Below are 16,572 nucleotides of genomic sequence, written 5' to 3' on the forward strand. Positions count from 1 at the left end.
TTTATAAAGACTGTGTCGTGTCTTGTATTTTAAGAGGGAACAAAAGGGGAAATTACCAGAGTAATTATTATAGAGGTTCTAGCGAACCTGTGCAAGCGTTACTGTTGCGAACTTAAAGGGGAATGTCATAAACTCTGCTGATATTTTGGGAACTTGTTAGCACAAGTTGGATAAGGATATAATTAGTCAATATATCCTCTCCTGCACCCCAGAACATTCCCACAGTTAGGCTGCTGAATGAAAAGATAACAACAGGGCAACTGACTTTTGGGTTTGGTGGGTGTGCGTCAGTAAAGGAGGGAATTAAGACTAAGAGAGCTGAGTGGGGGGTGCTCGTGTAATTTTACTGTATACAAGTTGTACAAGTGACAATTGTTGTTGTTACTTAGTCGTTTAGTCATGTCCGACTCTTCGTGACCCCATGGACCAGAGCACGCCAGGCACTCCTGTCTTCCACTGCCTCCCGCAGTTTGGTCAAACTCATGCTGGTAGCTTCGAGAACACTGTCCAACCTCCTCGCCTTCTGTCGTCCCCTTCTCCTTTGCCCTCCATCTTTCCCAACATCAGGGTCTTTTCCAAGGAGTCTTCTCTTCTCATGAGGTGGCCAAAGTATTGGATCCTCAGCTTCAGGATCTGTCCTTCCAGTGAGCCCTCAGGGCTGATTTCCTTCAGAATGGATACGTTTGATCTTCTTGCAGTCCATGGGACTCTCAAGAGTCTCCTCCAGCACCATAATTCAAAAGCATCAATTCTTCGGCAATCAGCCTTCTTTATGGTCCAGCTCTCACTTCCATACATCACTACTGGGAAAACCATAGCTTTAACTATACAGACCTCTGTTTGTACAATTAAAATTACAACCATTGCTATTGTTGACATGGTTTCAATTGAGTTTTTATGCACGCGTGCATGCGTGCGCACACACACTCTGCTTTTTTTTCCTAAAAGAAATGTTTAGGGGTACTCTCATTTTCCTACTCGTATTTAAATACTGCCTCTCAATGAGGCCAAACTTAGATTCACAAAAAGTTTAGGGGTATGTGTACCCCTGCCTCACCCCATAAAAAAGCACTCTCTCTGTGTGTGTACATATACACATATATTTCCATACACATATATAGTTCTAATTCTCTTTACTTGTTTCTTAACGGTTATTTCCCTCCCCGCCCCCTATGTTTTCAGCTGTTATTATTTTTACCTGTAAGCCGCCTAGAGTCCCTGTCGGGGGGGAAAGGCAGGGTATTAACATATTATTATAATAACAGTAGTAGTAGTAGTAGCAATTTAATTGCAATTAAAATGCAAACCAGCAGACAATGGGGGCCACTCTCGTCTCTGCGAGGCAGCTTTCCAACCAATCGCGGGGAAGGTGGCCACCTCCGCCTGGCATGGCCCTTTTAAGAACCCACTCCCCCCCCCACCCGCGTTCCCAATCTCCCACCCACTCATCCATCCATCCAAGGTGGAGGTTCCCTAGCGGGGGCTCTTTCACAAAGCGCCAGGAGCACCTCCTTGGCTGCTCGGAGCAGCTGTTAGCTCAGCTCAAGCCCGGCTGCTTCCCAGGGTGGAGGGGGGTGAAAAGGAGGAGGGGAAGAAAAGAAGAAGAAGTCAGTCTGGAAGAAGGACTCAGAAGCTTTGCGAGCTTTGGGGTCTCTTCCTCTCGCAGCGCAGCGCCGCTGAACTTGGAGATGGTAGCCGGGAGGTCGTGGTGAGGCGCTCCCTTGGATGAGGCGCCGGCGGGGTCCCCCAAGGGTCGGGAAGGATGGCGTGCTGTACGGGGCGCTGCACCCTAATTTTCCTCTGCACTTTACAGCTGGTAAGTGGAAGCGGCTGGCGCGCTGAGGGAGAGGATGCTCCCGGCGAGAACTCCTGCCTCCGGGGTGGTACCCAGGCCATTGGTAAAATCAAGGGTGTCGATGGCGGAGTTTCGTCTCCCTTTTGGGGAGCGTCCCATGGAAACAGGCGAATCGGGCTTCTTCGATGGACCACATAGCTCAGTGCTGTCTACACTGGCTGGCAGCAGCCAGGAAGGGGGCTGGGCAGTGGCAGACCCACATTTTTGGAGTTCTGAAGCTGGAACTGGTAAGGTGGTCTCTTTCCCAACCAGGTGCGGGTCACCACTGTTACCATCTTCGGTAGGGGTTGTCCCATGACAGATCTCCACTTTTTTAAAACTACTAGATCTCAGGTTTGGATTAAAATGGCTGTAGTGGATTGTCTCAATAGTCCAAGTCACTGGTGTGAATTAAATATATATATTAAGCAACGTGGATTAAAGTCGCTTCTGGGGCCCCTCTGGGATCAGGGCCCCTTAAGGTTTATTAGTTTCCTAGTAGATCCATCTTCGGGGTGGGGTCCTCCCCCAGCCTTACCAGGAGATGCTGGGGATCGAACCGACTATTTTCTGCATGCAACGCATCAACTCTGCCAATGAGTTGCTTCCCTTTCTGCATGCCTTTTGAGTCAGTTTGTTGAATTTCTAACTGTCCCACTTATTGGGCTTAGGGTTGGGTGCAACCTTCTTATATTCCCTAAATGAAAGCAATAATATCAAGAACAAAAACAACAATAATAGGATAATTCCTGTTTTCTCAGCTGCCCTCACTTTTCTCTCTAAGTTTGCCTTGTGCATCCAAAGCATGTCAAATTATCAGCCTGGTGTGCAGCACCTTGCAAAGTGTTAACAGTTCAAATTCCATACAGTTTTAGTGACCTGTGTGCCTTGCAGCCATGGGTGTGATGGTGCAACTCTGACCCCTTCAAAAGGCTGCCTCCAATTAATCCGGAATAACAGCCACCTCTTTCTGGAAGTTGCTCCAAATTTGTTTCTGTGGATTAGGAAACTGGATTCTGACATAGGAAGCCGTATCATTACAATGGCTTCAAGTGGATTAGTTCCCCCTTAACACGCTTTTAAGGCAACTTTTAACATTCCCTCCCATCGTGGTCACTGAAGAGCAGTGAAATAAAAGCAAATCTCCCTTTTGTAGGGCTGGAGGAGATTCTAATTCCGGTTAGTGATGGTCCAATTTATCACTAAGGTTCATGCTGTTCTGGATTAATTATGCCACAGGTCTTGTGTATATGGCAAGCATCTAGGCAGGCAGGCAGACAAGCAAGCAATAAATAAATAAATCCACCCTTGCAGATTCTGTGCACAGTGGTTAAAATGTTGTAAAAGGGCTAGCAAATCCCTGGTAAATCATTTCAGTACATACCACCGAAAGTCAGTCCTATAGCCTCTTGCATTTTTCCTCCATCTGCCTTTCTCAGAGGCGAAAACTGCACAGCATGAAGAGACATAAAAAAAATATTCAGGATAACAACAAACCAGAAAGATTGTTGCATGCCAGGTGAGGTCCACATCACCACCGCTGTTGACATGCGCTTAAGCTGGTTGTTGAGTGGCCCTACAGAACTAGTGGCTTTCGGAAACAATTTGGCTTCCTATTTCTTTTTGCCCTTCCATCCCACTTCTGTCCTGTTCCAAATTAGGGATTGCTGCATGGAAAACCCCAGACCTGGTTCATTTTGTGTGTGCATGATAGAGAAAACTTTCCATTGCTTTCAGCTCTGAAAGGAAAGGGAGGTCACACAGACAAAAGACACCTGGCTGCCAAATTCTTTCAAAAACCCTTATCCTTGAAAACTGGGTTTTCAACAGCTCCAGAAACGACTGCCTTTGCATCCACCTCGTTTTGGTAATAATGTGCTCGTGCTGTCCGCTGTTGTGACTTACAGATGTTTTTCCTTCCAAGTTTTAAAATGTATTTTTTTTATTTTTTGGATGGAATCCCCCTGTTTCTCTGTCTGTTTGGGGAATAGGAGCGGTCTTGGCTATTCCGCTTGATCTGAAACTGGAATTTGAACGGCCAGGCTTCTCTCCACCCCCACCCCCACCCCCCACCCCCCCGCTATCTGCTAACTGCTGAAGTTCCACACATAGTCTCTGGAATAGTCATGATGAGCAAAACTGCCAAAGGTCATAATTTATATTGAGTAGCATATAAGGCTCTATTGAGTGTGCTAATTCTTTTCCCCTGCTACAGCATGTGCTTGCCCAGTGAGCTGGGATGTCTGCCAGCCTGAAACAAACAGCTTAAAGCATTCTCAGCGTTACAGATTGCAAAGTACAGTTGGTGGGGGGTTTCGTCTCTCTCTCTCTCTCTCTCTCTCTCTCTCTCTCTCTCTCTCTCTCTCTCTTCGAGGGCAGGGGGACAAATTCTTGTCTGAACTGTGCATGGAGGTCAGCTCTCTGTTGAAATAAGGCTCCCACCCCACCCTTTTAGGCATTCCACATACTTGCCCAGCACTGGACAGCGATAAACAAAGGTTTGGCTGTTTTATGATTGTCTGCGGATTGAGCTCGTAGCTGGAAGTTTCCCTACATGTCAATTTCTAATAGGAGACAGGGTCTTTCTCGCCTTAAAAGGGCAACGCGCTCCGTTTGTTTCATTGTGAAGTTGGCACAGCTCCTCAAATGCGCTTCGTTTTAAAAAGAGATTCTTTAGGTCTTGCTTGGGAAAAGAGGGACGTTAAACAAACAGGTTGTAAGATAACGTTAGGAAATGTTTCAGCTGAAATAAGGTGCTTTCGGGGATTAGAAGCGAAGAGGAAGTTTTAATTGGGATTGAATTTATGCTGATGGGCTGGTGTCTTCCGTTGGTCATCGTCACCAGTGAGCTCAGACGGTTTGTTCTTTTGGAAAACTTTAAACACTGATATAAAATTTGGGTGCTTGTTCAATGTAATCACTATATTTCTGCAGAAAAGTACACACGTTTGCGTTTCATGCATTAAAATCAATAACTAGTTCTCACTGTAGTGAATTGTTGTTTTTTTAAGTGCATGTTTATCTTGGCTCATCTTGCTGTTTAAATATCATCGTTGTCCTTTAATATGCACTTTTGCATCGTTGGGGCTCTTCTTTAATTCCTTCCCCACCCCCCAGTAATTATTGTTGCTGGCCTTCACTTTTGACAAGCGTGGGAGTTCTCTGGTATCCAAGATACTGAAACAAAGAACCCCAGGCATGTTTTATTTATTTTTTTATTTTGAAGAGGGAGAGTAGGAGACCCTCCTCCCCCTTGAAGAATCAGCTTGCTCATTTTCTCCAGCCAGTTTTGGATGCCATCGCCTTAGAGACTTCCCACGGCATTTGCCTCGGTGAAAACGGGGAGGTCAAAAAATGCAAAGTTGGGGGGTTTCTAAAGCACGCTATCTAGCATCCCTGCCCATGCCTCCTACGCTCTCCCCCTGCTTTCTCTCCGAAGAGTGAGATCACAAGTTATTGGCGAAACTCCCAATGAGTTACTGGGTGAAACGATGAGATTTTGCCTGGTCTGTTTCCAATTGCTCTGGTTATACTGTGTGACATCATGCATCTGGCCAGCGATGGAACCTAATGGGCGCCATCCAGCACACGTTGATGGACCCTATGAAGCATATAAAATAAGGAGATGTCCATGCCCATTCATAAAGCATAATGAGATGGACCCTTTTTGTTCATCGCTGTGGCTTTTTTTTGCTGGCTGCTTTGAATTTGTGGTGTCCCATTGCTCTTCCCGGAGAACAACGCTGTGAAATCACTTGAGCCAGCGGGGAGGTTGGGTGCTGGGCAGCACTGTGTTAATGGTTAACTTCCTTGGCACCCCCTCCCCCAAAACACAGTTCTTTCCACCACCCCTCCTTGCCTTTTTCCTGGCAGGAGACTCTGCAAGTCTTTTTCTCTCTGTCTTTCTCTGAATAGTTTCCCTTCTGCATTTAGGTCTCCTTTGAAGAAGCTTTCTATTAGTATTACAGGAGCGAGCACTCTTCAGCCCTCTGGCCCTTAATGGATTTTACTGCTTCGGCAATCAGCTTCACAGCCTCCTCATTGTTGCAGTTCCCTTTTTTAAAAAAACCCACCCCTCTTAATTCCTGGTCTATACATGCACAAGAATGAATGGGTGCCATGCCTCTTTCGGTAGGGGTGCATCTGGCAAGGCAAGCTGCATGTGAGGTCAAGGAGAGTCCACCAAACTTTTCAAGGTTTAGGAAAAGGCATGCTGCTGGCGAGTGCATCTTTTAATCTGGCAAGAGAAGCTCACTTTGAGGTCAGCGGAAGCCCATCAAACTTCTCCAGGTTCAGGAGAAAGAGAAATGGTCTCCCTGTTATCAAGCTGAACCTTTTTTTAAAAAAATTAATTTTTATTAAAGTTTCCACAAAATTTTCAACACAAACAAAACACGACATCTGTCACCCCATTGATCGCCAGGGTTGATTCGGCTGATCTGGCTGGCTAGGCGGGTGTCCCCTTCCTCCCTCACCGCTCCATGTGCGTCCCTCCTGAAGCTGCGCGCTCGGTGGAAGAGGACGACCATCCCAGATAGAAGGAGTGTACCGTTCTTCGGTCAAGGGTATACGATAGCTGCGCTCCCCTGCTAGAACCTCCAAACAAGCTGAACCTTTGATACACTCAAAAAGCAGCAAGATGTCTTTATAGAGCAACATTGGAAAGGACACCCCCTGCCCCAAGTTGGGGAAGAAGCAGGGTGGGTGGCAAACACAGATTTCAGAAAGCAACCAAGGCTAATCCAAAATTGGTGGAGCTTTGTATGTAACTTTTTCATGATATATATAGGAAGCTGCCTTCTACAAAACCAAACCATTGGTTCCTCTAGTTCAGAATTGTCTATATCAGGGGTGGGGGGCCTTTTCTGCAAGCTGCCAATCACTTGTTGCCATAGTGACATCAGTTGACGCTGTGCTTTGAAGTCCCAACTGCCGGGACTTCAAAGTGCAGCATGGGGCTGTTTGAAAGCGCTTTTGCAAACAGCCCCACCTTGCTCATTGACCTTCTGAAAACCAATATAAGCAGCAACACAGTGTTGCTTGCAAAAGGGCTTTCAAAAAGCCTTGCCTTGAGCTTTGGGTGTGTGTGTGTCTGTTCTGAACTTGGGAACAGGTGTGGGCAGCCAAGCTGAGCAGGGTTGCACTTTGCGCTCACCAGCTGGTGAACAGAGTCTGCAAACCTGCCGACTCCAGAGGTTTCGAGTCAGAACATTTCCCACATTCCATCCAGGCGAAAACACTCAAGGAGGCTGTGAAGCAAGGGATGTTGCCTGGAGGGAGGGAAGTGTGGGCTGGAAGGAATTCCAAGGGTAACATAGAGAGGCCTGGAGGCTCCATCCAGCCCCTACACCTGAAGCTTCTCAAACCATCTGTACTTCCTGAGATTGCAGGACAAGGCCTGTATGATATGGAGGAGAATTTGAATTCCCTCCACCTAGAAACCTAGATATGAGGGAGAAGGCGTCTAACCTAGTCTTTTCTTGTCACACCAGATTTTTATGAAAAAGGAATTCCGCCCACCCTTACAACACCCCAGTCTCACACTTGAGGTTTCAAAACAGATGAAGCCATGCTGAAGAATATTTCCTGCCTTATTTGCAGGTTTTCTACGTGCATGGAAATGTTGGCATGCAAACTTCCATTCCAAGGTGGTATAGTCCTACTAAAATGTTGTACCAGCTCAGAAACCACACACACACACACACAGAGAGAGAGAGAGAGAGAGAGAGAGAGAGTGTGTTAGTTCAGAACCGTCACCTTTCCTCTGGGTTGCAACCTGCTGCTCAGCTCCCCAGCTCCATCCCACTTGATGTCTTCTCATTTGAGCCAAGCCCTGGATACACTTGCTTCTTAATTGATGCCTGCTAATGGTTTCCTTAGGGACGCAGGTGGCGCTGTGGGTTAAAGCCTCAGCGCCTAGGGCTTGCCGATCGAAAGGTCGGCGGTTCGAATCCCCGCGGCGGGGTGCGCTCCCGCTGCTCGGTCCCAGCGCCTGCCAACCTAGCAGTTCGAAAGCACCTCCGGGTGCAAGTAGATAAATAGGGACTGCTTACCAGCGGGAAGGTAAACGGCGTTTCCGTGTGCGGCTCTGGCTCGCCAGAGCAGCGATGTCACGCTGGCCACGTGACCCGGAAGTGTCTCTGGACAGCGCTGGCCCCTGGCCTCTTAAGTGAGATGGGCGCACAACCCCAGAGTCTGTCAAGACTGGCCCGTATGGGCAGGGGTACCTTTACCTTTACCTTTAATGGTTTCCTTTGTGCCAAAAAAAAAGTGGGAGGAGGGAGGAACAAACCCTCTGGATGGTACATAATCCAGACTTAAATGGACTGAGCCTACGGACTGCACTGATTGCATGACCCCCTTTCTCACAGAAGGTCCCATCTGCCACCTTCACTCCAGGCTCCCCACCATCCATCTGCTTGGAAACCAGGTGCCTATGAGCACAACAGCATCACGTGGGATGTTTGGAGGAAAAAAAACGGGGTGGAAAATCCCTTGCTACTAATTATTAGCACACGCAAGCACGGTTTTCAAATAAGCGGCAGCTTTTGCAAACTTGGTTACAGTAAAAAAGAAAAAGAAACGTACACCAGAAGTAAATTTTGTTACACACATATAACTGTAGTTGGAAAATGAAGAGGTGTATTATCATTGGCAGCTAATTTTCGGTCTTTCTGTAATGGTCAGAGACAAATGTGGTGCTGTGTTAATTCCAGGGTGTGGACCATGTCCAACTCCAAATATGTAGATATGCATGTTGAGTCAGGCTGAGGGTATCTAAACCCCCTACAGGTCTGAAGTGTGGGGTTGCCTCTTCCCACACCCCAGAGAATAGGAGGACATAGGAAGGTGCCACATTCTGAGTCAGATCATTGCTCCATCTATCTCAATGTTGTCTACTTTGACTGGCAGTGGTACCCCAGGGGTTTTCCCAGACCTAACTTGGAGGTGCTGGGATTGAACCTGGGATGTTCTGCAAGCAAAACAAAGACTCTTCCACTGAGGATAACATGACTGGGGGCGCCACATGTCTCATTTTTGAAGGGATGTCCTGTCCAAGACCAATTTAAAGATACGTGAGCATAAGATGGACAGCAAATTAAGTAGGCACACAGGTCACTTCCACCATGGTGAGATGGATTGTTGTTGCTGTTTAGTCATTGTTTAGTCGTTTAGTCGTGTCCGACTCTTCGTGACCCCATGGACCAGAGCACGCCAGGCACTCCTGTCTTCCACTGCCTCCCGCAGTTTGGTCAAACTCATGCTGGTAGCTTCAAGAACACTGTCCAACCATCTTGTCCTCTGTCATCCCCTTCTCCTTGTGCCCTCCATCTTTCCCAACATCAGGGTCTTTTCCAGGGAGTCTTCTCTTCTCTTGAGGTGGCCAAAGTACTGGAGCCTCAGCTCCAATGGATGGATAGCATTTCTATTTAAATTATAGTAATTATTTATACCTTTGCACCTTTACGTATAAACTAGCCCAGGCAATGTTTAGGGACACCTGCACCCTCTCTTTCAGCAGCATGCAAAAAAAGAATTGCAAAGATAATTCTGCTTGCTTGCATGCATTAGCGTGCTAAAAGAGTAGCGCTCAAGGAACTTCTTGGTTCATATAGCTCAGGCTCTCATCTACCGTGATGCTCCAGCTAGCAGGACTAGCCCAGCCCTGCAGATGGGAATCAAAAACACATTCTTCTTGACGGTTGGAATGTAAAGGTAGAAGAATTCTGGCAGCTGTCCATGGATATTGGGTGCTGATGCCAGGCCTAGGTTTACATTCTGTGCAGCTAAACGGGAAAATGTGCATTCTCCACAATGCACAGCAGGACATTCCCCATTCTAATTGCTGGCTGTAAAGGGAGGGGTTGTGGGTGGCACTGTGGTCTAAACCGCTGGGCCCCTTGGACTTGCCGATCAGAAGGTCGACAGTTCAAAGCCCCACGATGGAGTGAGCTCCCATTGCTCTGTCCCAGCTCCTGCCAATCTAGCAGTCTGAAAGCACACCAGTGCAAAGAGATAAAAACAGGTAGGTACCACTGCAACGGGAAGGTAAATGGCGTTTCTGTGCACTCTGGTTTCCATCACGGTGTTCCATTGCACCAGAAGTGGTTTAGTTATGCTGGCCACATGACCCGGAAAGCTGTCTGTGGACAAACACTGGCTCCTTTGGCCTGAAAGTGAGATGAGCACCGCAACCCCATAGTTTGACCGGACTTAACCGTCCAGGGGTCCTTTACCTTTTATAAAGGGAGAAGTTTTTATTACACCCTATCCTTCATCCGAGTGACTTGAAGTGGCACACACACACACATCTGTGTACATGCATGCCCCTTTCTTTTATCAACACAACAACCCCGTGGGTGAGGTTGGACCTAGCTCAGCTCAGCTACTTGGCTGGGGGTGGTTCTGAATGTGAGGCACCACCCTTCTAACTCTGTAGCCGCAACATCATGATGACTTTTACCAGGTGTGGTCTTTGAAATTTGAAATACTTTATTGTCACTTGTACAACTTGTATACAGTGAGATTACACGAGCACCCCCCACTCAGCTCTCTTAGTCTTAATTCCCCTCCTTTACTGACACACACCCACCAAACCCGAAAGCCAGTTGCCCTGTTGTTATCTTTTCATTCAGCAGCCTAACAGCCCACAGATAGAAGCTGTTCTTTACCCTGTTGGTGCGACTAATCATGCTTTTATATATTCTGCCTGAGGGCAGGAGATCAAGAAAGTGCCAGCCAGGGTGCAAATCATCTCTGAGAATTTTCCTCACTCTCCTGAGGCAACGTTCTTCTGCAATGTCATCCAGAGGATTCATGGGACAGCCCATAATATCTTGCGCTGTATTGACCACCCTCTGTAGGCACTTCCAATCAGTCGATGTCAAACCACACCGTGATGCAGTATGAAAGGACACCTTCTATTGTGGACCAGTAGAAGGAGATCATCAATTTTTTGTCTCTGGGCAAAAAAAAAGCACGCTCATTAAATAAAAACAAACTGCTTCACCAAGAGCTTGGCCAGAGATAAATAGCTTCTCAGAGAAATAGGAGAATCTCTTTAGGAGCCTTAAAGGATGGGTGGAGGGGCTTCAGTCCTGTAATGGCTCATTCACACATGAAGGTTACATGAGTGACAGCTCACACAAACAATTTTTCATTGACGGGGGAATGTGAACCTGTGGATCTTTAGAAGGGTCTGGTGACTTCTGTTTCAGTGTATCTGAAGAAGTGTGCATGCACACGAAAGCTCATACCAAGTACTAACTTAGTTGGTCTTTAAGGTGCTACTGGAAGGAATATTTGATTTTGTTTTGACTATGGCAGACCAACACGGCTACCTATCTGTAACTGGAACTGTGGATCTTTGTTGATCTCTTGGCTTTCAGTACCATTGACCATGGCATCCTTCTGGATCAGCTGTCCATGTGGGAAACAAGTGATATTCCTTTGCAGTGGTTCAGCTCTTACTTGGGGACATGACCCCAGAGGTTGGTGCCGGGGAAGTCTTGTTTGGCCCTTCAGTGTGGGGTTCTGCAGGACTCACCCTTATTCCGTGTGTTATTCAACACCTGCATGAATTCATTTTGAGGAACCACTCAGGGTTTCCGAGGGCATTTTCAGCAGTGCGCTGATCGCCTGCAACCCTATTTCTCATGTTCGTCGCAAGCAGTTGTAGCAGTGGATGTGCTGAACCAGTGTCTGGCTGCATAACGGCCCCAGATAAACAGAAGCTCAATCTAGATAAGACACAGACGCTATTAGTAATAATTAGTAAATTCAATAGGACTTAATCCCAAACAAATGTGTATGGGATTGCAGCCTCATTTCATTGGTCCTGGGGTGTACTTTTTAATTGCAGTGTGAGGAGAATTATAAATGAGGTGTGTGTGTGTGTGTGTGTGTGTGATGTGAAGCTTGCATAATGCCAACTCTCCCTGCCAATTCTCTCACCAGCAGAACAAGAAGCAAATTAAAGGGTCAGTTTGAGTGCCCCCCCTCTCTTTCTCTCCCTTCCTCCCTCCCTCCCTCCCTTCCTCCCTCCCTCCCTCCCTCCCTCCCTCTCCCCTTCTTCAACAGTCAGTTAGGGGTTGATGATGGTGCCTGTTGGCTCCTTTCCCCTCACACAGAGCTCCCTCCCCCTCTATGTTGTCCTCTGCCCCAGTTTTCCTGGTACTTGCTGTGGCTGGACTGTTGATGGGAGTGGACTACCATGGCTTCGAACTAAAATGCCTTAAAAGGCTCAGGACCGCAATACCTCAAGGACTGCCTCTTTCCATATGAACCTACCCGGACCCTGAGATCATCTTCTGAGGCCATTCTTCGTGTGCCTCCTCCATGAGAGGTCCAGAGGGTGGCAACATGAGAATTGGCCTTTTCTGCAGTGGCTCCCCATCTGTGGAATGCGCTTCCCAGGGAAGATTGCCTGGCGCCTTCATTATACACCTTTAGGTGCCAGGCAAAAATGTTCCTCTTTAACTAGGTCTTTGGTTGATTGGATTGACAACCTATCCCCTTTTGGGGGAGGGTTATTGGGTTGTTGTTGTTTTTATTTTGAATATGTATTTTGTGGTTTTATATGCTGATTTTATCCTGTGAGACCCGCAGGTATAGGGCGGTACATAAATTCAGTTAATAATAATAATAATAATAATAATAATAATAATAATACAGTGGTACCTCTGGTTGCGAACGGGATCCATTCTGGAGCCCCATTCGCAACCTGAAAGGAATGCAACTGGAGTCTGCGCACACGTGGGTTGTGATTCGTCACTTCTGCGCATCTGTGTGATGTCATTTTGTGCGTCTGCACATGCGCGAGTGGTGAAACCCGGAAGTAACCCTTTCCAGTACTTCTGGGTCACCGCAGTCGCAACCTGAAAAAACGTATCATGAAGCAAACGTAACAAAAGGTATGTCTGTATTACCATCAGCACATAATTCTGGTACCCAAAATCTGGCACTGGCTGCATACCCTCCAATATCTTGAGTCCCAAAACCAGGACGTGCGTCTTCCTGCATCTGCTTCTGTGAGAGTCATGTGGCCCATGTGAAATCATTGAGCTTCAGTGACACTTTGTTCAGGGCTGTGCTCACACGACACCCCAAAACACACATTTTGGGGCACCACACTTTTTAGAAGGTGAGCTCTCAACACAAGAAAACAGGATGTTCGTTTTTTCCAGGACACTCCCAGGATATGTGGCTGCCCATATATTACTGGGCCAGGTTCAGTGGTTTTGTACTAATTTACAAGGCTAATAATAATAATAATAATTTTATTATTTATTGCCTGCCCATCTGGCTGGGTTTCCCCAGTCACTCTGGGCAGCTCCCAACAGAACATTAAAACAAAATAAAACTTCAAACATTAAAAACTTTCCTAAACAGGGCTGTCTTCAAATGCCTTCTGTAAGTCAGATAGTTGTTTATATGCTTGACATCTGATGGGAGGGTGTTCCACAGGGCGGACGCTACTACCGAGAAGGCCCTAGCAACTTGGGTTCAAGTAATGTTACATGTTGGGTTTAAGCCCAACCACTGAGAACTTTGGGGGATTCTCATGCACAGCTTTTAACTGCTAGAAGCCATGCATTCATTGTTGTTCACCTGTAGATATCCTTTCTGATCAAGATTAAGTTAAGAACCTCTGTCATATAACAAACACTTTCTTATTCCAGGAAGTGTTTCCCTTGGTTTCATGTTGACTTTTCACTCTTCCGTCTTCTGTTTGCTTCTTTCTACATCCATGCTTAAGAAACGCTAATGGGGAAGCAGACTACAAATAAAGAAATGGGTTGAGAACCATCCCCAAGGAGAAAACATAGGGGTGACAAGTTGCAAGGAAGAGGGACCAGGAAAACCAGCTCAGTCAGGACGTCTGGAGCACATGAGGCAACTGAAGTGAAGCAGCCTCTTGCTTACCAGAGACTCTTGGAGCAATAAAGCGGCAAATCTCCAAGGTGCCGTAAAACCACTTTTACGAATCTAAATAAATAATGATTATAATGATCAGCAGGTCCGGAGGACTCAGCTGGTGCAGAGCAACATATGGTGACTCCCATTAACTTTTGGATCATGCACACGGTTTCCAAATGGCCTCTTTCGAAGCTGCTCTCCTGTGTTTGGTTACGTTCCTTTGTAATAATAACAGAGGTCTCCCTCGTGAGTTTGCTCCACTGTCTCGATATGTATTGAGTAGCTGCAGATTCACGGCCGGGTGTATTCCCTTAGCGGGGAGAGCCGAATGCAATGTGTGTCAGGAGGCCAAGCTTTGATACGTCTCTGTCCTTGACCTTTCCCCTTTCCCTGGGCATTGTCTGGGAGAACATGGGGCACAAATTCAGGTGGAGGTCAAGATTCTCTGGTTCCATCAGCTGTCTTCCTTGCACTACTGTCACACAGCAGCTGTCACCAATTGAATTGCCAGTTTAAGGTGCTCACTCTAGTGTTTAAAGCCCTAAATGGCATTGGCCCCAGGTATTTGAAATGCAAGGTCCATATAGTTAAAGCTATGGTTTTCCCAGTAGTGATGTATGGAAGTGAGAGCTGGACCATAAAGAAGGCTGGTCCCCAAAGAATTGATACCGACTGCATTCACTGGATGGATTTCCATTCTGGACATGGCATGAGTACGCAAACACCATCAATTGTTTCTGTTTTATTTGGAATTGTCTGGAATTGTAACTAGAGGTGGTGTGGATTGAACCTGTGCATTTGAACCCTATGCCCAAGGATATGAATGCTGAGCTGTGCCTCCCAAACCACATAAGACACTTCATAGTCCATGCAGAAACCTGCTTGCTGCAGGGCACCAGTACCTCATAACATTGTGTGTGCATTCTGGATCTGGGCCACTTTAGGAGTGTAAATGGGGCAGTTCAAGTCTCCCCTAAAACCGCACTTGGCTGTGAATTGTGCAACTGATGGCAAGAGAGCGAAAGGCGTAGTAACAGAATATGGTTTTCAACAAACATCTAGGACAAAAGGGGGATTGTACGTCTTTCCAGCAGATGAATAATGTCCCCTTTGTTCCGTTTCCTAGATGACAGTTGACTTTACAAGTAGCAGGATCCATTCTGTTGCCAAATATACATTTGCAATCTGTGAACTGGGATGGAGAAAACTCTTGAATGAAACACTTGAATAAAGGGAAAAAAGAAGGCGACGGGCCAATAAATCTCAGAGTTGGAGTTAATTCACGTGATTAGCACAGCAGCCATTGCCAACCCAATATTTTAGACTTTCTTTATTGCAAAGATCGGTCTTTGGCAGAAGTGGGTTTGTGGTGCAAGCCCTCCCAGCCAACTATTAATTGTGCAAACTGAATTTCCTGGTATGTGATCGAACTGTTATGTACTGAGCTGAATCCTAGAACAATAGGATCCAGAATGCAGCAGTCTGATTGGTCTGCAGGAGCCACCCAATCCAGCTCCAGGTGGAAGTGAACCAGCGACCTGATTGGCCTGCAGGAACAGCCAATCAGGCTCCTGGATGAAGTGAATCAGCAACCTGATTGGCCTGCAGGAGCAGCCAATCAGGCTTCTGAAGGAAGTGAAGCCGCAACCTGATTGGCCTACAGGAGCAGCCTGGAATTAGCCAATCACGCAGGGCCCATTGTGTAAATAATGTATATATAGCTAGACGTTTTGGGGAAAGCTTCATTCATTGCTACTGTGAGCTGAATAAAAAGCAGTATTTCAAAACCCTTCCCCAAAACAGCAACATTCTGGAAGTACCTTCTGTCCAACTCATAGCCACTGTATTCCACCCAGCACTGGGGTTCCTCAGGACTGTGGTAACACACGAAACAGATCCTGCAAGCCTGAGGTCTGCCCATCCCTGAAATTACAGATAGAGTTGTTTACAGTTCTGCAGTAATGGAAGGAGGAAGGCACTCAGGCATAAGATCATAAGAGGAGGCTGCTGGATCAGGCCATTGGCACATCTAGCCCAGCATCTTGCTCCCAAGGTGGCCAACCTTATGCCTGTGGGAAACCAGCAAGCAGGATTCGACCCTAAGACCACTCTTCCTTTCTGTGGTTTCTAGCAACTGGTATTCAGAAGCATTACTGTGCTAGTAGTAGTCTGTAGTCTGTAGTAGTCTGTAGTAGTCTCCTGCTTGGACTACTGCAATGCGCTCTACATGGGGCTACCTTTGAAGGTGACCCGGAAACTAGAACTAATCCAGAATGCGGCAGCTAGACTGGTGACTGGGAGCAGCCGCCAAGACCATATAACACTGGTCCTGAAAGATCTTCATTGGCTCCCAGTACGTTTCCGAGCACAATTCAAAGTGTTGGTGCTGACCTTTAAAGCCCTAAACGGCCTCAGTCCAGTATACCTGAAGGAGCATCTACACCCCCATCGTTCTACCCGGACACTGAGGTCCAGCACCAAGGGCCTTCTGGCGGTTCCCTCACTGCGAGAAGCCAAGTTACAGGAAACCAGGCAGAGGGCCTTCTCGGTAGTGGCGCCCACCCTGTGGAATGCCCTCCCACCAGATGTCAAAGAGAACAACAACTACCAGACTTTTAGAAGCCATCTGAAGGCAGTCCTGTTCAGGGAAGCTTTTAATGTTTGATATACTACAGTATTTTAATTATTATTTTTTTGGAAGCCGCCCAGAGTGGCTGGGGAAGCCCAGCCAGATGGGTGGGGTAATAATAATAATAATAATAATAATAATAATAATAATAATAATAATAATAATTACTGCCTCTGCCATCAACAGCACT

General features: G+C 46.8%; 1 protein-coding gene across 3 annotated transcripts in view; it reads left to right on the plus strand.

Annotated features, from left to right (window-relative positions):
• Positions 1-1,463: 1,463 nt before the first annotated feature.
• NKAIN4 (sodium/potassium transporting ATPase interacting 4) overlaps positions 1,464-16,572 on the plus strand; it is a gene marked incomplete at its 3' end in the record, with an annotated part of 113,994 nt that continues 98,885 nt past the window's right edge. For 2 of the 3 annotated variants that reach the window (XM_079980028.1, XM_079980027.1), the window contains exon 1: positions 1,464-1,816. In XM_079980028.1, coding sequence (XP_079836154.1) covers positions 1,763-1,816 — 54 coding nt within the window. In that variant the 5' untranslated portion in view covers positions 1,464-1,762. The remainder of the gene's footprint in view (positions 1,817-16,572) is intronic. The other variant, XM_079980026.1, reaches the window with a different exon arrangement.

The sequence above is a fragment of the Podarcis cretensis genome (genome assembly GCF_951804945.1).
Source record: "Podarcis cretensis genome assembly, chromosome: 6".
Taxonomy (NCBI): Eukaryota; Metazoa; Chordata; class Lepidosauria; order Squamata; family Lacertidae; genus Podarcis; species Podarcis cretensis.